The 24064-nt window shown below is 41.4% G+C and overlaps 1 protein-coding gene across 2 annotated transcripts; it reads right to left on the minus strand.

Moving 5' to 3' along the window:
• Window positions 1-1266: 1266 nt before the first annotated feature.
• On the minus strand, window positions 1267-23944 carry zzz3 (zinc finger, ZZ-type containing 3). 2 transcript variants are annotated; one of them, XM_085377583.1, is made up of 12 exons: window positions 23892-23944; window positions 12780-14841; window positions 8725-8863; window positions 8357-8504; window positions 8141-8253; window positions 7338-7409; window positions 6702-6803; window positions 6217-6312; window positions 5375-5524; window positions 4117-4251; window positions 3600-3700; window positions 1267-2986 (listed from the first exon to the last, which is right to left on the minus strand). In XM_085377583.1, the coding sequence occupies exons 2-12, from the start codon at window positions 14774-14776 to the stop codon at window positions 2842-2844; spliced, it is 3198 nt and encodes a 1065-aa protein (XP_085233709.1). In that variant the 5' UTR covers window positions 14777-14841; window positions 23892-23944; the 3' UTR covers window positions 1267-2841. The 2 variants fall into 2 exon arrangements, with proteins under 2 accessions (XP_085233709.1, XP_085233710.1); XM_085377584.1 differs by lacking the exon at window positions 23892-23944 and adding an exon at window positions 22788-22820.
• Window positions 23945-24064: the final 120 nt, after the last annotated feature.

The following is a 24064-nucleotide window of genomic DNA, read 5'->3' on the forward strand; positions in this document are numbered from 1 at the left end:
AAAGTTGAATTTAAATTGTAAGAAATGCATGTTAAATTTCAGGAAACGTTTCTGTTCATTCACAGAAAATATCCTGTTACTTTTTACTGAGCATCTGTTAATTACTTTGGTGTAGTACGGATGGCCATGGTGGAGGTCTTTATCAGTAGGAGAAGATGCAAAACTTATTAAAATAAAAGTCCAAAATATATGCACCCTGCCTTATTTTCCAAAGATTTTTACGCCCCTCGGGCCTTATGTTTTACACCCCTGGTTTAAGAGTTTAGCGTTTCAGTTAAAATACACAGAAAGATCATTTGGACATGTAAGAAGTATGACGAGAGGGGAGGAAAAAAAGAAGCACTTTCACATCTTCCTGACAAACTTGGGTCAGGAAGAACAAAATATCAGCACTGTTGGTTCCAGCAGGTGGAAAGAGGCAGAAAATTAGCTGTCACACAAAGTGCTTCTCTCCCAGTGAAAGGTCACCAGCATGGCTTTATTCTGCAAAAGGACATTTCCTGTGTTTCATACCACAGTGAAATTGCAGAAGAAAGTCTATAGAACACTTGCATGAGAAAAAGCTTCACCAAGAAGCACTTAAGATTTAATTGACAGCAATAAAAAATATTTTACAGTTAACATTTTCATTCAGGTTCTGGGAGAGACTCAATTACTCAGCATCAATGACAGGACTGCCTCATTATGGCCAATATTAAAATTGCATCCAACCCCACTTAATGTGACAGTTATAATCTAGAATTTTAATACACATCATTTTGAGCTTTTATTGCGCTTTTTTCCTTCTTGGGTGATTATCTATCCATCCATATTTTTACTCATAACTTCTTTTCCTCATTTGTTAGAACTGTACTCACCACTTTATAAGCCAGCTAAAATTCAAGCCCTCCTAAGGGTCCCTTTGATTTATCAAAACGCTCAGGATTCAGGCTAGTTCATCTACTCTTGGTTCTGTGTGATCCCAAGCACAGAAGCCACACCCACCCGGTGTTCAAAACAGCCGTTTCAGAAGAAAGCTGGGTTTAAGGGTGTGTGAGGACTGAACCGTGAATCAACTAAAGCTATTCTAGCAGAGTCAAAATCAATTACTTAGTTCCTAAAAATGATGTGAAGAATTTGCTACCAGTTTGCCAGGGTTCAGGGTTTGATATAAAACTGAGAAAAACACAGATTAATCCTGCTGAGCCAAACTCAGGGTGACTTTGATGGCTGATAACAGAGGAAGCACGGATATAGAAAAACTTATTTTCACATACTTTTATTTCCACGGTTCTCCTAGCATTTTTTAACATTATTATTTTATTTTTTTACATAAGAACAGACTGTTATACACAGATATTGAAGCAGGGCAAAGGGGGTGAGGGAAAGAGACAAAAACCATACAAAATGGTGTCTACTCAAGCACAACAAAATCTATGTGTATAAAATTGTGTGGGTTGCTCCACTGTGGTGCACCAACCACTACCTCAATTATTTATCTTTTTTTAAATAGATTAATAAAAATACAATCTTTTAAATGGACCTTTAAGGTGGACTGCAAAATTAAAGATCTAGAGCCATGATGACTGGATCAATAAAGTAGGACAGTGTGGGTCAACGGAGCCACGCAGGAAGGGAGAAGTTGTGGCCAGGTTAAAGGTCCCTCCCCCACGCCAAAACAACAGCCTCTTTTTTTTTCTCTTAAAAATGGCACACAGCATCTAGCGCTGGCTACTTTTCACCATACACTTGTACACTCAACATGATCAACAACGGCACACACTGGGGGCGGAAAAAGAAGAAAACAGGTGTTTGTTGTGTATTTTCCGTTCACACGCCTGCCTTCGGAAATGTTTGCTCTCCGTGCTGTAGTGCTTCTTGTTAGACATGTTTTAGTGGAGAGAGCAAAGGAAAGGGAAACAGATGAAAGTTTGTTATCTGTGTGTGTTTGAGAGGTGAAGGGGGTGTAGAGAGCAGCGTTTGTGTGACAGTGGTCGTGATGGCTCCATGCTGAAACATGGGAGCTCGATCCGTTTTAACACATACAGATTTGTCTGCAGAACAAAATGTGGATCTGCAGCCTGGGGAAAAAAAGAAGAAAACAAATGAAAACAAAAACAAAACAAAAAACACTGGCTTCAACCACAGTGTCTGCTGAACTTCACCTGCAGCACCCCAGACGTCTGCTGAGGACACCGCGGCTCATAAATACTCAATCTACGGATACCTAGCTAGAACATTTTCACTCTTGCATAACACAGAGACCACATACACGCATAAAACCACCTATGTGTATCTCAGTTGATGACTTCACAGTCCACTATGACGTGCTGGTTGGCCACCCATCACCATTAGGTGGCGCTTCACCAGACTGATCATCAATCCTCCAGTTTTGAAGCAGCACAGGGAGGTAACTGGAGGGCGATGGGGGGGAGAAACGGGGATACAGGACAGCCCTGCTGGAGTCACGGAGCTCGGGAATGTCGTGTGCCTTCTATTTTCTTTTTTTGTTTGTTTTTAAAAATAGTGTATCGTTTTCAAATCACGGATCCGTTGAATAACCTGGCTGAGGTTGAGCAGGGCTTCCCCCCCCCCCCCTTTTCTTTATTTTTTCCTTTTTGAAATATTTATTGAGGAACCGTCATGGCCACCCTTTGCTCAAGTCAGGGAGGTCAGTTACCAACAGCCCCCCCACCAGCAGCACTGGTCTGCTCTGAGGACCCCGGCTGTCTGCCTGCCTAATGGCCTTCCTGCCTGGCGGCGGGTTAAGCGGTTATCTTGGACTTGAAGGATGGAGCCATGCACAGAGTGGCCTGTGGGATATGTGGAGAGAGCCTGAAGCTAGGGGTGCCTGGGACCCTGTCATCTGTTGGCTGGGAAGTAATTGGGGTCCAGGTAGTTGTAACCTGTGCTCTGCGGCAGGCAGTAGTCCCGGTCCAGGAAGGTTTCTGCCTGGTACACTGGCTCCAGGTGGTGGTTAGGCTTGTGGGTCTCAGTCTTGAACAAGCTGGAAGATAAGGAAATGATACTGTAAGAACCACATATAAGCAATTTTCCAGCAAGTACATTTACTTTGACATATTGGGTCTCACACTGGAAAATTTTCACTGAGGGCTGTTTCCCCATAGATTTATATAGAACTGGAAGCCTTTTTATAACTACACTGCCACTGTGGCAGTAGCTATTTAAAGAAATGCACGTTTAAGGCACTTCAGTACTGTCTTTCTTTTTTAGACCCACGAACTACAGCCATCTTGCGTTCCATCTACCATCTATGGTAACTACACGCCATCAGACAGGTAAATCACGTGTTGTACTGTGAGATTAACTTGTAGTGTACAAAAAGAAAAACATGCAAAGTCAATGATGACTGCAGGAACCTAAAAATGTTCTGTGGAAAACCTTAAAAAATGAAACAAAAATGGGGTTCAGTTTAAACTAGCTTTTAGTGGGGGGATAAATGTTATTTAGTGAATGGCATACCACAAACAAATGCAAAACATCCTGTGTTTTCATTTCCACCATGTTAAATGTGTTAAAATGTCAGCAATATTTTCATCATGGTGCAAAGCGACCAGCACTGTGTATGACTGTTTGGTAATAAAGGAAGTAGAGCTGACCAGTCGGAGCAGTTGGAGCAGAAGTCAACAGAGTTGTCAGGCGGACAGTCCTGACAGTGCCACCGCACACCCAGGATGGGCTCCATACCACAGACGTCACACTGCACAAAACAAACACAAACATATTCATCGTCCACAGAACACACTCCCACAAAAGTATGAACATATTAACACCTTCTCTACACTACAAACTTGTTTCTGAAGGCCTTGGAGTAATTAAAAGAATTATTATTCAACAATGCCATTAAAATGTGCACATTTCTTAAGTTCATTTTAAAGCTTTAGGCAGAACTACTTCCAATATTTCACAGCCTCCAGTAGTTCTATTGGGACCTGTTAAAATATAGTTGTTACAGTTTATTTATCGTCTTATGATAACACATTAAAAAATAAATATTTCCTCTGCCGCCAACTTGAATTTATTTCCCCCTCAGGGTGCGACTTAAATGCATAACATTTTGAGGGAACATGTATATGCAGATTCCTGATCTTAATGTCATCACGGCGCAGTCTTTACCTTATAGCCTATGTGCCGGATCTCAGTCTTATCCTCCTGGATCTCCTGGAGCTTCTGTTTTTTCAGACGTTTCAGCTGTAAAAGCTCTTTGTATTCTGGCAAACTTCTCAGCTCCACAGGTACACTCTCTTCATCCTGTTCAGACAAACAGGATGTTGTTTGACAGTCATCAGGAAAACCACGTACATAATATTTCCTCAACAACTCCAAGGATCTAATCTAGATGCTTTTTACCCTGCAGACTTATTTACAGCCCGCAGCGATCAGTCTAATTTTAGCTGGACACAAGCAACGTATCGATAAGAGAGTACATACTGTCTTTCAGCCTAAAGAACAAGAGTGAAAAACATGGTGTCCTTTACAAAGACATAGCTACCTCCAGCTATTTGTATGAAGAAAAGAATAAAACAAACAAAATGCAGCGTTTTATTTTACAACAAAAGCATCACACTTCTATGTTTTGACAAGGAACAGCTTTGTGAGTCCAGTTAGGCTGCCGACGCACTTTCCCTCAGCAGACTTTCAATCTTCCTGCAAATGCGACCAAAATAAAAGACAAGCTGGTGAAGTGAGAAATTACTGTGACCCACGCTGGCAACACCTTTTTGACTTTACTCCATACCGGCGGTGTCAGAGGTTTCGTTAACGCGCTGATGGAGACGGTAGCCTGTGTACTCAGCAGGCTGCAGCGACCTGGTTTCACTAAAAGGTTACTGCCATCAAAGGCAAGAAATGTCAGCTCCTGGATAATGGCGAGCACCAGGAGTCGCGCAGTTCAAACAGAACGAAAGGAAAGTCTGGTCAGGTCCCCTGCTCTGATTTAGGCATTTTTAAACAGAACAAGCAGCCGTGATTAGAGTAAAAATCAAGAGTTAAATGCTTCCCTTCACCCAAATGTGCTAAAGTGGAGCTAAAAAGAACAGTCTCTAAAAAAGCATACGCACGAGAGCAGAAGAGGAACACAGGTGCAGTAATTTTATTTAAAACCGCTTTAAATGAACTATTCAGGTATAGAAACAAATTCCCAAAAGCCCGTAACACATGCTTTTAGCAGTCTTTATCCTACAGGTCACTGCTTACATGAGAAGGAAGAGGGTAAGACTGTAAACAGACAGAAAAGAGGAGTCATGAGGTTCATTATGCAGTAAAGTGACAAATAAAATGGGAAGAATCAGTGAAAACATGATAAGTCACAAGAAAGAAAGAAAGACAATAAACCTTTGAAAGAAGAAAACACACTGAAAGACAAAAGACTGACCGAATCATCAGCCGAAGGGTCCTGCACACTGTTGTAATATGCTGAGCGTTCATCATCTTCATCCATGTAGACTGGAGGCTCGTAGGAGGTCAGGAAGGTGGACGGCCGGTACAGGTGTTTGTTAAGGTGATGCTGCCGCTTGCTGGATGCCTGGAGAATAAATAGGGTTCGTTAGAAGAGCGTAAACAAGGCAAATATAACAAGCAGTTAACAAATTAAGTATGTTTGTTGTCTCTAAACTACAGGGTTGTGCAATATGAATGAAATTAGCATTATACTATTATAAAACGCACCCCTGGTGGTTATAGTCTTGGTGTGGTAGTTCATTCAAAACCAGATATAATCAAATGTAATCATAATGTCCAATTTAAATGGAAAACAACAGCTGTAACACAAGACAAAGAAAAGCTTTACTAAATGGCAAAAAAAAAATGAAGACAATCTTAGTTGATACTGTCAGCACATCTACAGTGATATCAGCATACGGTGGCTGAAAAGTACAGAGGGACTGCAGCACAGAAGAGATGTTTGAGGCAAACACGAAATGGATGACATTGCATTATTTGTCCACTTGAGAGCAATAAAAAGCTTCGTTTTCAACATCACGTTTTATCACCCTGTTCATATCTTTGCCAGCAGGCACAGAGTTTAATCCAGTCTCCAGCGAGCGCCACACAAACTCCCATTCTTATCATTAAAATACCATTTAACTGAAAGCTGATATGACAACAATGAATTAGTTACCCAGCATAAACTTTAATATTCAAAGGCAAAACCATTACTTTCAATGAGATTACTTATTCAGTATGGCTATGAGAGGGGGGGTGTAGTAATTGAGTTACCTTTTTAGTGTACATGCACAGGTTGGGTGTTCTTCCAGGCACAGGGATACCAGCTTTTGTCAGTTTGATGAAGTACTTTTGAACCCTACTGGCAACCTGGAAGGTTTTAAAAGGGAGATGGTTCTGTTAATCATTCCCAACTGAGGAGCAGCTGCTTGAAGCATAGGAGCTCTCTCTCTCTCTCTCTCACACACACACACACACACACACACACACACACACACACACTCTCCAGGTACTTGTAGGGGGTGCAGTTAACATACAAGTCAGCCTGCCTTTTACCACTGACAAGCGTACACTTTTTCGATTTAACAGTTTGTTTTTTGCAATTTCAAAGTCACAACAGGACAATAAAAATAAAAGGAAAGATGCTTTTTTGAGCTTCTATGAGATCAAATCTTTTGGTGCATACATCTACAAATATTCTAAACTAAGCTGCTATAAAATGTAACTTAATTGAAGTTGATCCTCATTTTCTTCGTCACCTGTTTTGCTGTTCGATTGCCCAACTCATCAGCAATCTTCTGCCATCTTCTGGATTCGACTTCCTCAGGTGGGAATTTAACAAGAAGCTGCTCCAGTTTTCTCTATCAAAACACACAAAACATCAGGTTAAAATTATTGCTTCATTCTTTAATGTTTTTAATAAATCTAACAGGTGTTGACAAAAATCATGTTTTGTTTATTTGGTGGGGCGTTTTTCATTAGAGGGGATAAATGAAAAATACATAGAACTGATCACCTAATCATGGTAAATCTAAATTAAATCTATTCAATTCTATTTTATTTACATAGTGCCAAATCACAACAGCAGACACCTGAGGGTGCTTTATATTTTATGATGAAGTCCTACAATAATACAGAGAAAGCCCCAACAATCAAATAATCCCCTTTGAGCAAGCACTTGGCGACATAAAGTGCATAAATTAAGACGTATTAATAGCGCTGTACCAGTTTTAAACAGGTCTTAAGTATTTATTTTCTGAATTATGTTTGATTTCTATTTTACTTGCAAACATCCAGTTTTATGACGATCAACCTATAACAATCTAAACCACTCTTATGACAAATTGTTGCAGCGTGCTACAGAACATATGAGCTCTTACACTCTTGCTACCTACCTGTTCTTCCACAGTCCACAGCTGGTTAAATGTGTCGGGTTTATTTGGATGACAAATCCTCCCCCTGATCATCTGTCAAAGCACAAAAGTGGCAGCCATGTTAGAAGACTGACACAAGACAAAAAATAATGGGCACACCACCATTTGAAGAGCTCTTTACATATGAACTGCCTGGCACGCTGAGTCAGTCAGTTTGACAGAGAAAGCCTGGCTGTCAGATGTGACTTGAGATGTGTCATTGGGAGGATGCAGAAAAACACCAACTCTTTTGAGTGACAAACAAAATCCTGTTAGGATTCAGAGAGTGTAGTCTGAGAAAATGCTAATGTGTCTGCACAAAATAAACAGGGAGAGCAACAGAAATAATCAAGGAGTTGTTTTCTTAGTGCTAAGTGCTTTGCCATGTCTAATCCCAGCAATCAATTAAAAGTGAAACCTTGCTGCCGATACCATGTGGGAAAACACAAACACGCACACACAAAACAGAGGCTAAGAATAAGACTTGATCAGAGGAGTGGGGGAGAGGTGTGCTCCTCATGTTTCCATAGATACCATCCTTTGTGCTCACATGCGCTGCATGTTTAACTCTGCCAAGAAGTAAGAATATGAGGTTGGAGGAGGTGTAAAATAACGTGACGATTTGTAGGGTGACCTGCAGGAGATCAGTGACTCACCAGCTCCGGCTCTTAGAAACTGATGTCACAGAACCTGCACTAATGATATACTGGGAGATAACTGCAGCTGTGATGGCAGCACCTTGTGAGTGTTGTGCAGAATCTTTTAGTAAGGACACTGAGGTGTACCTGCGTTTGCCTGCCGTTCTCGGGCGCGTCACTTGTGGGTAGAGGGGAGTACATTGTGGAGGATTCACCTTCCTTCTTGGGCTCAACGGGACTTTTTGGTCGAAGAGGCAAACCTGGATAGGGAGAACAGATGTTTCCTTTGACAACAAGAAAGGAAAAAAAATGCACATACACTTGATAATCAATCTATTAACAGCTCAAGTCATTCACACGTGCCTTTGTCAAAGATCAACTTTAGCCGCCTGGTTTTCCGTTTCTTGTCGCAGAATTCTCTTTCAAAATCCCCGAGGCCTGAGGTGTACTGCTCCCAGGCAATGTCAGGAAGCTGGACAACATGCTGAGGACACGGCAAGCCTAGATTCACCTGAGGATCGCACAAATCAAGGGCCAAAGTCAAGTTGAATCTTTAGCCTAGTTTTACTAAAGCACATCACAACAGGAGAGGAAAAGACATCCACTATAGTCCCCCCCCCCAAAAAAAAAAACTCTACTGGGAATGCTTTATACACTTGAATCTGCTACTTTTCTGCTGTGCACTTCCAGGCTTTGTGCACAGCACTTAGCTGCACCAAAGGCATTGTTACCCGTTTTTGCAGCTGTTCCACAAAGCTGATGGGATCGGCAAGCGCCTCTCTCTGATGACGCGCCAATGTTTCAAGGTCCAGGATGGCCTGCGTGCGCTGAGCCTCGAGAACTCCAATAGTCTGCAGCAGTCTCTGATAACTGACACAGTGGGGAGCAAGGTTAGGCAAGAGTAGAAGGAAGACACTGCTTACATTATTTAACCTGACACTTGCAATGCTGCAGTGCATCAAACTTTTAGACCACACACCATGCATAATTCAACAATGTTGCTGAGAACCTAAACAGTTGCACAAAACATGACCCATTTTCAAAAAGTTCCAACCTATTCTGCAAAGAAAATATAAACGGTATTACTGACTCCATCTATGTGATTATCACCACAGTGGCTGGAGACTATGCATCTTCTTAAACCAGATGCTATAGTAAAAGCCTAACAAGTGTAGAGTTACTGATCTAATGAAGCCCATTAGGGACTCTAACTGCACATCTCTCAGATTTCAGACCAGATATCAAAACCTGTGCATGACAAATATTTGGGTTTTGAAGCACTTCAGGAGCCTTGAGTGACCTTTCCTCTCACACTCTCTGGGGCAATGGGAGAACTGCAAACTGAGCTGTCAATGACTAATTGTGCTAGTGACTCAAGAGTCCTTACAGTGCGAGCAGAGCCCCAGGAATTGACAGGAACGTGACAGCATCCTACACAGCTATAAAGTAATGCAGGTGCTCAGTGGAGCAGAGTGGATCAATCTCTACTAACACAACATGAATGAAAATCAATGCACAGGACACAATTTCTACGACAGAAGTCAGCTTTGTTTAAAGTTGTGTTGGGCTTCTTGGCTTGTACAGCATCCACTTGATCTATGCATCGATGAAAATTCAGTCTGTCTATGCATTAGTGGCATCAAAACTACTTTCTGTGATACTAAGCGACTGTGATTCAATGTATTAAAAAAAAGGAAAAAAAAATCTGCAAAAGAAAGCAGTGAGAAGATCCATTTTGAGGGAGACTTGGCTCTTCTTCTCACCACTCTGGACACTTGGAGAGTGTCCAGAGACAAGTCTGGTGTTCCATTGCCACCTACTGGGCCCGAGGTCCACTGACAAACATCACTGCCAAAGAAAAGCTGGCCTGTACAATATTAGTGCAATGTTAATGTCTGATAATTGAGAACAGGGATCTACTTAATATGTTTAGGACAGAGACATTCGTCAAAATCCACAAAACTGGTGCAAATATAAGATGTATGAATCAAATTTGTGCCAATTCTCCACGTTCAGCAACTCCAAAGTGCCTCGTCATGCCTTCCTAAAAATGACTCCTGGCTGCATTGATCGGAGGCTTTGAAATTCTCCTTACTCAGCACAACCAAACCTTGGCATGGCACCGAAACTTGATCAAATTATCAGGCAACACAAGAGCAGTGAAATCTTATTCTAAGCCACTATCCGAATATGAAACATTTACGGATATTAAGTGTTCAAAGACAAAAGAACCCCAGCAGATTATGTCTCAAAGTCCTCCTCTACCCCTCCTCCTGTGAAGATGTACAGCAAATCAGACGACCTGCCACAGCGCAGTTAGCAGAGCCTGACTGAGCGCGGCATGGGACATGTCCACCAACATAAACATCTCATCTTTCAGGACAAATAACAAAAAAAAAAAAAGAAAACCACAAACAAAGATCAACACTGAGAAATCCTTTCTCTAAGAAACAGCTCAACGTACCGAGAGAAGAGATGACAAGAAGCAATCAGCATAGTAATTTTACAATCTCCTCGGGCTTTGGAAGAGTGACAAGTGGCAGTTAATTCACACAATAACAGTCCCAGATTGAAGGTGGAAATTAACTGCTGAAACATGGGAAACCTAAACAATAAGGCGGGAGCTATAGTTAGACGTTCCCGCAATTACTGGTGGACATATTTAAGCATTCTGTCTGCGAGTTGGCGGTGTAAAAACCCACGAGCTTCAACAGTAATTCAGCTTGTAAGCTTGAAAGCAGACTTGTAATCTGCTTTCCAAAAAGACTGTTCAATGTTTTCTTTTCATTATATTTACAATGTATTGTTTGTTTGTTTTAAACTCTCCATTCTAACGTGTGATGCAACCAGGATCTTCACACAGACTTCTGTGGGTGTATTCATCTTTATTGCACTATAGTACAATTTCTGAGCTGTTTGTCACTGACTATGTTTGGCCCTTTTGCACTCAGAGGCTCCTCTTTGGTGTTTCCATACATTACTGCAGTACAAGATCTACTTTTGAAGGCTTATCTATACAATGTTTATATGTATTTTGTACATATCTTGTGTAAGAGTGATAAAAACCTCAAGCCAGAAATAGGTGAGATACACTGCCCTGCTATATTCTTATATATTTCATACAGACTTGAACAAGCTCCCCTATAGTTGAACAGGGCCTACATTGTGAATACTGCTGAGAATCGGGACTAGGGCTGGGCCATATCATACAGTTCACGGTAATACCGGTATAATGTTGGGCAACAATAAGGAAATGAAATATCGCAATAGAATACGGGTAAAACGTGCATGCGCAGTGCCTTTGTTTTCAGACGCACATGGCGGAAAAACCATGGCGGCGACGCAGAATGAGAAGGGCGAAAGCGGATCGTTAAATGAAACGGATGAACCAGAATTGGTTTGTAAAAATGCTGCAACTTCACTGGTGTGGAACTGGTTCAGCTTTCGTCCGTCAGATACACAACAAAGCACTATTTTTGGTAGAGCATGCTAGCGGGCCGTCGTTATTACCGTGTTTTTTGGAAAATACGGCACACTTAAAATCAATCCTTTGATTTTTCTGAAAATCGACAGTGCCCCTTATAATCCCATGTGCTTTATGTATGAATTCTGTTTGTGTTTACTGACCTTGAAACGATTTTATGTACACGGCGCTCGAAAATCTGTCAAATGTTTCAGTACGACTTTGCTAAGCTACGAACCCGCACCGCTTGATGGATTGTCGGAGCACTACGGCTGTCGTAGGGAGGAGCCTCGCGGAGTGATACGTACTGTGCTTCAACATAATATTACCGTATTGTGTGTGTATAACCTCTTTTTAAGTTTTGTGGATATTATACATGGTTATGCTGAGGACATGTCGGCCAGTTTCCACTGGAAATGCCTTTTGGTTAAACTGTCAGCCAGGAATTTGCATTTGCACTGTTACGTTTTTATATAACTTTAATGCACATAAAAAACAGCTGCTTGTTTAAGTGAAAATACATTATTAGTGCAAAAAACCCCATCAAAGTTGTGGAGTTGTAAAGTATTTTGTCTAGTGTCAATTATATCGCCAGTTATATCGTTATCGCAAATTTTCAAATGTATATTGTGATAAATATTTTTGGTCATATCGCCCTGCTCTAATCGGGACCATTTTTATTCATTTAGCCTTTTTACCTAACTGTTCTTTATTTATTTTTTTGTTTGTTTGTTTTTTGATGACTACAAAGCATATTTGTAATTTAAGATATATAGTAACCACCCTGCTCTTTTTCTGACTGTTAATTCACATATATATAGGGTATAGGGTTCAGTTACATGTTCTGACTGGATCCTTTTCCTATGTGATAACACAAGTACAAGTTACCCTAGCCAGGCAAAGGTTAATTATTCATCCTTGAAGGAGAAACGAAGGGTTATTGAAATCATTAACAGAAAAGGAAGAAAAATATTGCTCTACTTGTCAAATCTTTGCCTTTTTTAAAAAAAAAACTAAATAGTGAAATTTTTACCTATTCAGACCTCAAATGTATCAAGCCAGGGGGTTAGAGGTTTTCAATAAGGAAAGGTCATAGGGTCACTTCACTTTAAAGAGTCAAAATCCAAAAACAGTTTTCATATTATTTGTATATAAACTTAAAAATGCTGAAGCATTAAAAACATTAGAATAATCTTGGAAAAGAAAAACCCTCAGTACTTCAAATGCATCGCTGGTTGATCAAAAATATATTGATAAACATTTGCAAGAGCTACATCAACAACAGATTAAGAGAGCACAATCCACAGGGGAGCTCCCACATACTCTTTGTTGTGTTTAAGAGCCAAGTGGTCCGACTCGAAGTAATACACGTCTGGCTCCTCTTCCTCCTCCTCCTCCTCCTCCTCCTCCACAGCCTGGCTTTGTGTCAACTCCTTGCTGTGTTCGGCCTCTTTCCCCTCTATAAATCCACCATCCTCACCACCTGCCCTGTCCCCAGGATCCCCAGACACCGGCTCCTCATTGGAGTGGCCAATAGAGTCTGAGGGAGCTGGCTCTTCCACCATAGGGCAGTCCTCCTCCTCCAGCCCAACCACCACCTCCCCCTCTTCCCTCAAGGGACCATTGTCTCTGGGAGGAGAGCTGGGCTTGGAGGAGCAAGCTTTTCCACTGGACACAGCCCTTCTGGGTGAAGTCCGCCGAGTGTATCTGTGTTCATAGAGCTCTGTGAAAGAGGTGGATGTGCTGGAAATAGAAGGGTTGCACTCTGGCTCTGTGGGGGAAGGGGGTGTTGTTAGTGGGGATGTGGTTTCTCCTGAGTTGCTGTTGTTGTTGTGGATTGGACTACTGTTCATATTAGTGGTGGAGAAGGAGGTGGAGGCAACAGATTCCTGCACTGGTGTCAGCAGCCGTCCATTCGTGTCGCTCTCGCTATCCATCACCTGCTCCTCATGAGCCAGACAGAACGAGTCACCTACTACGTCAACCTCCATCTCCTCCACTTCCTGCTCCTTGGCCACTATCAACTCAGGGACAGAATCATCCAGAACACCCTCAGATATTGGTGCAGATGAGGATGGCAATTCTCCTGAGCCAGAAACCTCCATATGCCCAGGGACAGAGTTTCTACAAGGCACAGCGGGATCAGGGGATGAGGGAGTCCCTGTCTGACTGCCGTTGAGCAGGGACGAGAAATTAGTATCAGGGGTAGGATTTGAACTAGACTTTTCACCAAGCGTGTTTGATTCCTCTGTGTTATTTTCTCGGAGTCCATTAGAAGCTTTGTGGGCATTTGGGAACTGAGAGGCCCCATCACACTCCACATGACCATCCTCTGCATCGTCCCCTGTGAGCCCACCTTCCTGTTTACTGAGGATAGGTGAGGCAGGAACTGTGTTAGCAAAGTTCTGGCTGGGTAATTCCTCACAACTGTTGTCCTTGCTAAGCTCTGGGACTGAGTCAGGACTTTCGGGTTTCACAAGCTCAGGGTCCTTCTCCTGTCCCTGAGACTCTCCAGAGCGAGAGCATCGCTTGGCCCTTTTAATTTGAGGAGAGGCATCCCGCGCCCCGTTCCCTCCATCACAGTTCTCTGACTTTTCAGGGCTAATGTCTTTTTCTAAACATGACTGGCCTCGCTTCCTGGAACTGGTCCATTGATCGGCCTCTACCAGAGAAGCATCAGAGTGAGTTACATTTCCCTGCAACAAGGCCTGTTGTTGGCCATCCTGCGAATAAGTGTCCGGTGTCTCATCATGCTTTGTCTCCTGTTTAGCATCCTGCTTTGACTCCTGCTTAACGTCTTGGTTTGACTCCTGTTTTGTCTCGTTTTTTGATTCCGGCTTGGTATCCTGTCTGGGAACCTGCTTCGACTCCGGCTTGACATCCTGTGTGACGTCCTGCTTCGACTCCGGCTTGGTGTCCTGTTTATTGTCCTGCTTCGACTCCAGCTTGACGTCCTGTGTGACGTCCTGCTTCGACTCCGGCTTTGTGTCCTGTTTGTTGTCCTGCTTCGACTCCGGCTTGGTGTCCTGTTTGTTGTCCTGCTTCGACTCCTGCTTGGCGTCATGCTTCGATTCCAGCTTGGTGTCCTGCTTGTTGTCCTGCTTCGACTCCTGCTTGGCGTCATGCTTCGATTCCTGCTTGGTGTCCTGCTTGTTGTCCTGCTTCTTCTTGGGCGAACGGGCCCTTGGCAGTGGAGACACTGAGGTCTCCTCTGGCTGGGCGATGCTGCGGTTCCTGAGGGTTCGACCACAAAAGTTCTCATCCAATCCATTGAGCCCCACTGATGACCTTGTGACGCGCGAGGAACGGGATGCGGCCATACTATGGCGAGTGCCTACAGTCTCCTCATCTTGGTGCTCTCTCCTCTGCAGCCAAATGCGGGCACCTGCAAGATACACATGGAGAAACTTGCACTTAAATGTCAATCTAACAACTGAAAGCTATAAACATATGCAGCTCACTGTTGCATTAACATCACAGTTTTCAGTTTGACTGGTTTCACTGGACTTGCATGCTAAAAATGAATGCATGAACAGTACCCTGTGGTGTTTCAAACAGAAGCATGTACCAGAAGGCCTTTGTTAAATACCACTCGGGTCATTGCTCACACCAGAGGGGTATTGATTTATTCTGTCATTGTAGCTAAGCAACACCTTCTGTCCACAGGCAAATCTAGATGTCTTATACCAGGTCAGTACACAGGGAATAAATTCAAAAAGGGGGGGAGATCTTACACTCGCACAAGGAAACAATCATGTCAGATGTTCCTTTGTGCCTAAATGATCAATCAGTCTGTACACACGCCTCAAATGGCACAGCTTTGAGGCTCATTTGTATGTGACTATAGCTCAGCAAGCATTTTAAGATATGAAAAGACCACAAGCACAGAAACAAGGCGTTTAAAAAAAAAAATCCATCACACAGATTGTGTATGTCTGTTACAGCAAGGGAATATGTATTTCCTCCTTGCAGGCATTTCTGTTTTTTGTCACAAGTAAAATAAATGTAGTTTAAAGGTTGACTGATTTCTGACACTATAATTCTCACATCCAATTCAACAGAGATAACACTGCAGACACTGTTTTGTCATCATACACTGCAGGCCATTTATCTCTTCATAACAGGTGTGCCAACAGGCTGCTATCCTTCCAAAACTTATCACAACATACAAAAATTAAAATTCTCTGGGAACAAAAATTCTACATATAAACCATCATCTGCATATAAATGGAAAGCCATTTTGTGCCTTTTAAAAATAGAGTAAAGGGGGGATGAGATATAGGGAGAAAAGCAGAGGTCAAAGTATTAATCCCTGTGGTACCCCACATGAAACTAAAGCTGAGGATGATCTGAAATCCAAAGGACTTGCACAAAACGTTCTCTCAACCAGGTAAGACCTAAACCACTGAAAAGCAGTACCACGAATACATAGTTCATAGTACCGTCAGTAGCTAGTTATTACACATGTAATACTACACATCAGGCAAAGTGTCTTCCTAAAGTCTACCCATATTTTTTTCTCCATATACAAGAAAAAGTCTCAAATCATCTTAATATTTCTCTTCACCTCTCTCTGATGTGATCCATTTGTGTGGGTGATGGCTGACCCGCACTATATTGAAAATACAATAGCAACTCATCTGCAACTAAATGGTAAATGAGCTGGTTCTTATACAGTGCTTTTCTACTCTACTTGAGCACTCAAAGCGCTTATACACCCAATTACGCACATTTGTACAAGCACTTTTTCTACGTAAAAGTGGGTTTTTTTAATCTAACATTCAGCCCCTGATTATCTGGTGACTGCAATGAAAAAAAATCTGTTTGCTGTCGGATTGCAAGTAGCTGCGGCAACCAACTGGTCACCCAGAGACTGAACCTCAACCTCTAGGCAATCCCTTATGGCTGCAAGTCGATTACAAAGGTAACCTATCTCCAAACAAATTGTCGTCTGACTCTCACTGACTGGAATCACTCTCAAACAGACTAAAGTGCAGACACGGAAAACTGGAGACCCGACAGCCAAGTATTCATTCCTGTAATCCTTCTTCCAAGTTCACCACCTGGTGCACATGGATAGTTTGTGCATTATAATGTAAATTACCAAATTTCACATGGACCCTAGCAGACTGTCATACAGTTCATGAATACAGACAGATTCCCAACACATTGCAATCAGCCTGAGTCAGTCTGCACTGATGGGCAAAACTTAACTGTTTGTAGTCTGATAGTATCCCTATATAAAAGCAAGACTGCCAATCACCGATATCATTTTGTAGTTAAATTGCCATCACACAGCAACTATGTCACAATTTGTAGAGGTATTTATTAACGTGTTTTAAATCTATGAGATTCTGAATGATTTTTAATGTGAATTTCTCTGTATATAGATGGCAACGGATTTGCCATTTTCACCAATTTATCACAGTGAACTGTTGTATTGTCTCAAACAGATTTCATGTAAATGCTAACTTGACCCAATTGATTCGCAAATTTATAGCAGACTTGTTGCTCTTTTATCATCATTTTGATTGAGTAAAGTTGCTTCGAAGACTGCAATCAACTGTGAGTGGTTGCAGACGTCATCATCATCTTTGAAGCAATTCCACGGCAGCAAGATCAGAAGTTCATTGCACACAGCTGCAATAATTTTAGTCATGCTGCAGTCTCCAACCACTGTTTTTTCACAGGTGATTGCAACATGAGGGAAAAGGAGAAACTAGTGCCACTATTAGGGAGTTAGGAAAATAATGGTTGAGTCGAGCCTGATGTTATATTAAACATAAAGAATGATTCCCAGCCTCTTCCTCAGGCAGGCCATCGTTTTAATTTAACACTGATATCAGCAGAGACCCAAAGCATCGCTAATAAATCAGTAATACAAAAAACTGGATCACTGCATCTCTAATAAATTCACACATATAGACAGCTAGTTCTTGTTTCTCTCAGCATTTTTTTTTTTATGAAGCATATTGCATAAAGATCATGGAAACAAATTAATACAATTTCTCTCTCATATATCTAACAAAAGTCATGGAAGCATTGAAAAAAACAACAACGAAGGAGCTTTCAAATTGTAATTACAAAAACAGTTTACACTAGATTATGTTGTCTTACAAAGTTATTAAAACAAAATAAGTCAATTAACTCCACAATCAACAACTTCAAAAAAAACCCAAACCAAATACATAAATACCTTACTCTAAGTACAAAGTATTAATAATCAAGTTATAATTGCCCACAGAAAAATGCAGCTAATGAAAGGGAGATTGTAAAGTTCCTGCTCCAGTTAGGAGACTTGCTGCTGACACATCCTCTGCATCATGGTCCAACTAATAAATCTAACCACAAGGACAATAAAAACAACATGTTAGAGGTCATATTAAAGTGACATTCAGCAAGGTATGATCTCACTGGATGTCCTTTTATAGATGATGGGAAACAGTAGTAGCCATATATCTTGGGGACAAATCGCATCAATTAGCGCCATGGACGAGGTGCTCATTTACATTAATTCCCAGTACATCAAACTGTGAGCCGACCTCCGTCAAAACTGATTTAAAAGCTCCTTGTCTCCCATACTCGGACAGTCCCTCCCTTTTCCCACACTGTGCTAACACAGCACCATCAAAGCCACAGAGGCTACTCCGGCTACAAATACATTTTGATAATACTCCTTCAGGGAGCTAACAATAGTCACCTGAAATGAACACTACCACATGCACATATTACTCACACTCTGCTAAAGAGCCCAGCTGAGAAAACTAATGTGATTTGTCCATGCATAAAATAAAAGAGAAAGAAAAGCAGAAAACGGGGAGGAGGAGGAGCAGGTTTTTTTCAGACAGAGCGCTCACCCTTTGACTCAACACGACAAAACTAATTAAGCCGGCTCATCTAACCTGCTCCCAAAAACTAGGAAAGCTAATCACTACATCAAAAATAATTAGTGCTACAGCTGGGCTGAATAACTTTATAAAACATTTGATCACACTTCCACCTTCCTAATAATTAACACGTTCCTGGCTTAACTCACAGGGCCTATCTTAATAGTTAATATTAAGTTCAATGTTGCATTCGGGTACCAGATTCCACAGTTATTAAATTAAAGTCGTCATTACATTGTAAATCTGACTAGCCTGCCCAACATCAGGTTCAAACTACAGTCAGACATGCCTAGCAGAAGTGCAATGACTGGAATGTTATAAAATCAGGTGACTTGCGTATTTTCCCATCCCGGCTGTTACCGAGTGGGTACAGACGAAGGCGTTCTAGAGTAACAAACATTAAACATCCTCAATGACATGACTCTCCTTGGCTGTGGAGCCTGTAGTTAGCAGGCATTAAACTACTCGCCACAACAGTGATTTCCTAAAGTATAAACACTGTGCAAGTTAAAGTGTGTTTATTTTATTTAAAAGGGACATTAACATGAGCAAATGAGACACATTTAGACGGCTTGTTTCATTTTCATCTGCAGTACCCAGCAGGCTAACTGCATTTAGAGAGAGCAAACAAAAACAAACAGAAAAGAGCAAGAATTATTTGAATGTTAAAAGATGTTACCATATAACATATTAAACGAACGTTAAAGATCATTTACAAAACAGCACAGACAGAAAACAACACAAACATGACTACTGAACCAGAGGCGGTGTCACCGTTACAATGACACCACTTCCTATTATGACAGCATTTTTGATTATCCAGGAAACAGTGATTTATAAAAAGTATGTTAGTCAGTTCTGTGGGTATAGTATTCCAGGTATGTGCTGCTCCATAAGAGAAAACAGTCTGCCCAGAAACACTTTCTCAAAAAATACAAAAACAGTTTAGATCAGTAATTGCAAAAACTAGCAAATATAAATAGATTTATAGGAGACAGAAATTCACAGATTGTTTATGTTGCAGGGTTCAACATAACCAATGGCTCTATGGCCCGGGGCCAGTAAATATATCTGATTAGTCAGCTGCTGGTCCATTTGAGTGTTTCCATCACAGCAAAATGGATGAAGCAAACATTTGATTGTCCATCTTTTTTTTTCTTAATGTCAGTATTTTCCCCTTGTAGTCTAAAACAGTGGCTTTCAAACATTTTATGACCAAGTCACACCAAAAGGCAAGCCTTCATACCATCTGTACTATCTTCCAGTTGTCTTTTAAGTTGTATACTGTCAGATGACAGCATTCTGGATACCACATTTTCAGCATCTGCAACTACAAGACACCTACGATTTAGATCATTCCTTTTTTGTGCGAAAAGAACCATGCATCACAATATAGTTGACACAAAATCCCAAGGCACACCTGGATTTGTCTCAAGGCAAACTAATTGGGAGTAGGGCTGGGCCATATTATACCGTTCACGGTAATACCGGTATAATGTTGGGCAACAATAAGGAAATGAAATATCGCGATAGAATATGGGTAAAACATGCATGCGCAGTGCCTTTGTTTTCATACGCACATGGCGGAAAAACCATGGCGGCGACGCAGAATGAGAAGGGCGAAAGCGGATCGTTGAATAAAAACGGATGAACCAGAACTGGTTTGGAAAAATGCTGCAACTTCACTGGTGTGGAACTGGTTCAGCTTTCGTCCGTCAGATACACAACAAAGCACTATTTTTGGTAGAGCATGCTAGCGGGCCGTCGTTATTACCGTGTTTTTTGGAAAATATGGCACACTTAAATTCAATCCTTTGATTTTCTGAAAATCGGCAGTGCCTCTTATAATCCTGTGTGCCTTATGTTTGAATTCTGGTTGTGTTTACTGACCTCCAAACGATTTTATGTACACGGCGCTCGAAAATTTGTAAAATGTTTTAGTACGACTTTGCTAAGCTGTGAAGCCACACCGCTTGATGGATTGTCGGAGCATTACGGCTATCGTAGGCAGGAGCCTCGCGGAGTGATACGTGCTGTACTTCAACATAATATTACCGTATTGTGTGTTTATAACCTTCTTAAGTTTTGTGGATGTTATACACGGTTGTGCTGAGGATATGTCGGCCAGTTTCCACTGGAAATGCCTTTTGGTTAAACTGTCAGCCAGGAATTTGCATTTGCACTGTTACATTTTTATATAACTTTGATGCACATAAAAAAAAAACAGCTGCTTGTTTAAGTGAAAATACATTGATGATTTTATTTGCACTAATAAAATTGCGGAGTTGTAAAGTATTTTGTCTCGTGACAATTATATCGTCGGTTATATCGTTATCGCAAATGTTCAAATGTATATCGTGATAAATATTTTTGGTCATATTGCCCTGCTGTAATTGGGATTCACTGATATAAAAGTGTAATACTAAAGGAAGCATATGAAGCTATTAAAAGAATGCAGAGCTTGTTAGTGCCACAGGAAAACACTGAAGGCGGCTATGACTGTGAAGCAGTCGTGAAGCTGAACCTTCACACATTTGCAACTGAAAATAGAATTGTGCACAAGCTAAAATACATTTCAAGGTTAAAATTATATAAGGTTCATTCCAACAAGTGCTTCTTTTTTCGGTAAAAAGGTTGATGAAAACAGTCATTATAACACAGGTGTAAATTATGGTGGAGCTGCAGCTTCTACACACACCCCAAGAAGCAAATGGGCAGTGTTTGCTTCCGTGGTGGAGCCTATACCTCCTAACATTTGTTTTAAAGGTTTTGTTAGCACCTACCCAAAACAGAAATCTATAAATTCTGCAATATTTTATAAATTAAGCTACTCAGCCATATATAAAAATATTAAAGCTTAAAATGTCTGTCGTTCCCCAGGGTACATCACTGTGTTAACTTTTGCTGCAGACCAAACCTGCTTGGAAGCAGTTTTTGATGGAGATTACAAATGAGCGTGTGTAAAATTGCCACATACTGACAAATAAATCCTACAGAAAATAGGATCACCACTCCTGGAAGAAACCTGAGACCGCAGGGTAAAGATAGTCTGAGGGTCTTAAGTTTTTCAAGAGCCCTGATAAGAATCAATAAGAAATATAAGTTACCAGAATCAACTTTAGTCATGCTTTTTTCCCCATTGCGACAACTGTTAAATGATTCTATTGTTCTATAAGTCTTAATTATATAATCCTTATATAGAACACCAACTTGTACTTATTAACCTTAAAATAAAATCTGAGAAGGATGAGCCTACTTTGAATTTATGTTATTTATTTTGTACTTGCTCTTAAACAATTAAACACCACAGAGGCTGCAGCTGTAAAAATAAGGCTATAACTTTCCTGCTTTCCTTAACTTTCCTTTCCTGCATGTCTAACATAAGAATTTAATGGAATATGCAGTAATCTGTCAGAATCTCATGTGTTAATGACATAGCCACAATGCTGATGTGTCTATTAACTTACACGGTTACCATTTTTCCAATTTTCCTTCCATGCTTCAATTAGGCTAGACTTTATTAATACAAAAATCAGTGGCTGTGCTGACAGCAGACCTGTCCGTGTTTGCGGCTGGTCAGACGCTGCTGCCGCCGCCGTACCTTTCTAGGGAAAGGAAACTCTTTTATAGGATGCTTCGAGCTTTTATACCCACCTTTTTATACCCACTTGAAAAAAAGATTTTTTTTTTGGTGATAAACCACTCTGTGACTAAACTGCTCATAAGTCATGCCAGCATTACAGCCATTATATCAGATTAAGAGCCACAAGAAGACACTGTTTTGGTTAATTTGCATTTTCTCTCTCTAGTATATGAGAGAGTAGACTCAGCCAAGGATACATGGTTGGGATTCATGTTTGCTTCCTATATAAACATTTGACTGTGATGTATTCTTCTCCATGAAATAAGATGTATTAATCTCTTGATCTTTCTAGAAACACACCAGCCATTAAACCCACAGCTGCCAATTTACCACAGTAAGGTGTGACAGTGTTATTTACAGTACTAACACCATATTGCAATGTACAGTCACCGATCTTGACACGCCGAGATCAATTTGTACTCACAGATATCCAGAGCATAAGCAAAGATTTTGAGTGTGAAAGACATTGTATGTAATTAGAGGACCCATGTGTTACTGTACTCTCAAATCAACCCACTTCCTGCCCCTCTCTAAAACGCTTGTTTGGTTGTAGAGTTATGTTAACACGTGGTGTTTTTGCCTGCACTGTCTTGACAGATGTCTCATTTGCCATCACATAAAGAAGCACTGCTTTCACTAAGATAGCAAGCCTGTAAACTCCCAAAGCTGTGCACTAATAATAAACACGCAATTCACGAGCAAACTCAACTGTTAGCAAACCAGCTAATCTAAACGTGGGTAACAGAGTTTGGTATGATGCATGTGTTTTCCGATAAATAAACGAGCTCTGTGCCATTTTACCGTCCTGCTGGGCTCATCGTCTCCGCTGCCGACCTGAAGTTCAGCACTTCCACTGGGCCTACTGGCAACCAAACATCCGCGAAGTGGTGCTGGTGCACATTCCGATGAGAATCGCTCAAATCCCTACATCTCAGCTAAATCAACTGCCGCGAGCTCCAAGCCCACGAAGTTGGGAGGCACGAGGATGCTGTTTAAACTGACGACGAGACTGGACGGGGGCGCAGCAACAGCAGCAGCACGTGCCAGCCGGCTGAGTTGAAGACTAGTTTTTGCAGCAAAAAAAAGTTCACGATTAAAACTCACGACCACACGTCTGGACAGAAACAACCCAGTTATTTCACAGGGAGATTGCGAATTAGCTAAACGTTAGCATGCTCCAACTTCCAAGCAGACCTCAGTTGACCTAGCATGCCGTTTAGCGGGCTAACCATACAAAACTAACTTACCGTTAGCTCTCGGGGGTTAATTTAAAATATATATATATATATATTAACACTTGAGACACCAAGCCGCAGGCTGTGGCACCAGCAAAATTAAATTATAAATTATTATACACGCTCCCTGTGACACTCAACGGACAAGTGTGCTGCAGTCTAACGGAACATTTTCCCCTCTTTCTGTTGTGCTCGACTAGTTAGCCAAGTTGGCTAACGTTACCTGTGCTAGTTCTCCCGTTAAGAGAAGAATCGTGGCGATTCCTGATGAAGCCCCTCTATTACTGACACCTAGCACATGCTAGCTAGCGCGACATCGGACAGGGGCGTTAAAGCCACAAATAAGACAGCACGTAGATGGAAGAAATCGCCGCTAACACGTTTTCGCCGAGGTTTATATGTCCAGCACTGAGAAGTAGCATGATTAGCAACCAAGCACTTGGTAACCAGCTAGCAGCCGAGGCTAGCCGCAGCAACCTGGCATTAGCTCGGCGAGCTAGCTGATTGTTCCGCGCATAACTTTGCCGATGTATTTGTGTACTGCCAGCAATGGCGGTCACACACATTTTGAGTGGGCTAATAAATTCAGGTTCTGTCGTTTGCTCCACCACAAGCAACGAACTGGAGGCACACTTCTAAACAGCTTTTGTAGCTTAAGAATTACACATACCTCACTTCCGTAAATTTGCTGTACGCTCGGCCGCAGCCATGTTTTCAATCCAGTCAACTAGTCGGGGTGTGTGAGCAGCAAGCGCTCTCTCGTCAAAATGCAACACTATCCTGTACATTTTTAGAGTGCCTCTCACTCTGCAACATTTCCTAATTTATGGCTTATTGACACTG

Source organism: Diplotaxodon limnothrissa, linkage group LG18 (assembly GCF_057381915.1).
Source record: "Diplotaxodon limnothrissa isolate DT_005_m linkage group LG18, D_limnothrissa_male_GT1.1, whole genome shotgun sequence".
Taxonomy (NCBI): domain Eukaryota; kingdom Metazoa; phylum Chordata; class Actinopteri; order Cichliformes; family Cichlidae; genus Diplotaxodon; species Diplotaxodon limnothrissa.

Bases quoted from the DNA above. Each gene is read 5' to 3' on its own strand.
- zzz3 (XM_085377583.1), bottom strand. From the start codon at position 14,776: ATGGCCGCATCCCGTTCCTCGCGCGTCACAAGGTCATCAGTGGGGCTC. The intron at 8,864-12,779 runs GTATGTGGGAGC...CCACTGTGTCAG, and splicing joins GCTCTTAAACACAACAAAGA to TTATCAGAGACTGCTGCAGA. The intron at 4,252-5,374 runs GTCAGTCTTTTG...TTGTCTGAACAG, and splicing joins ACCCTTCGGCTGATGATTCG to GATGAAGAGAGTGTACCTGT.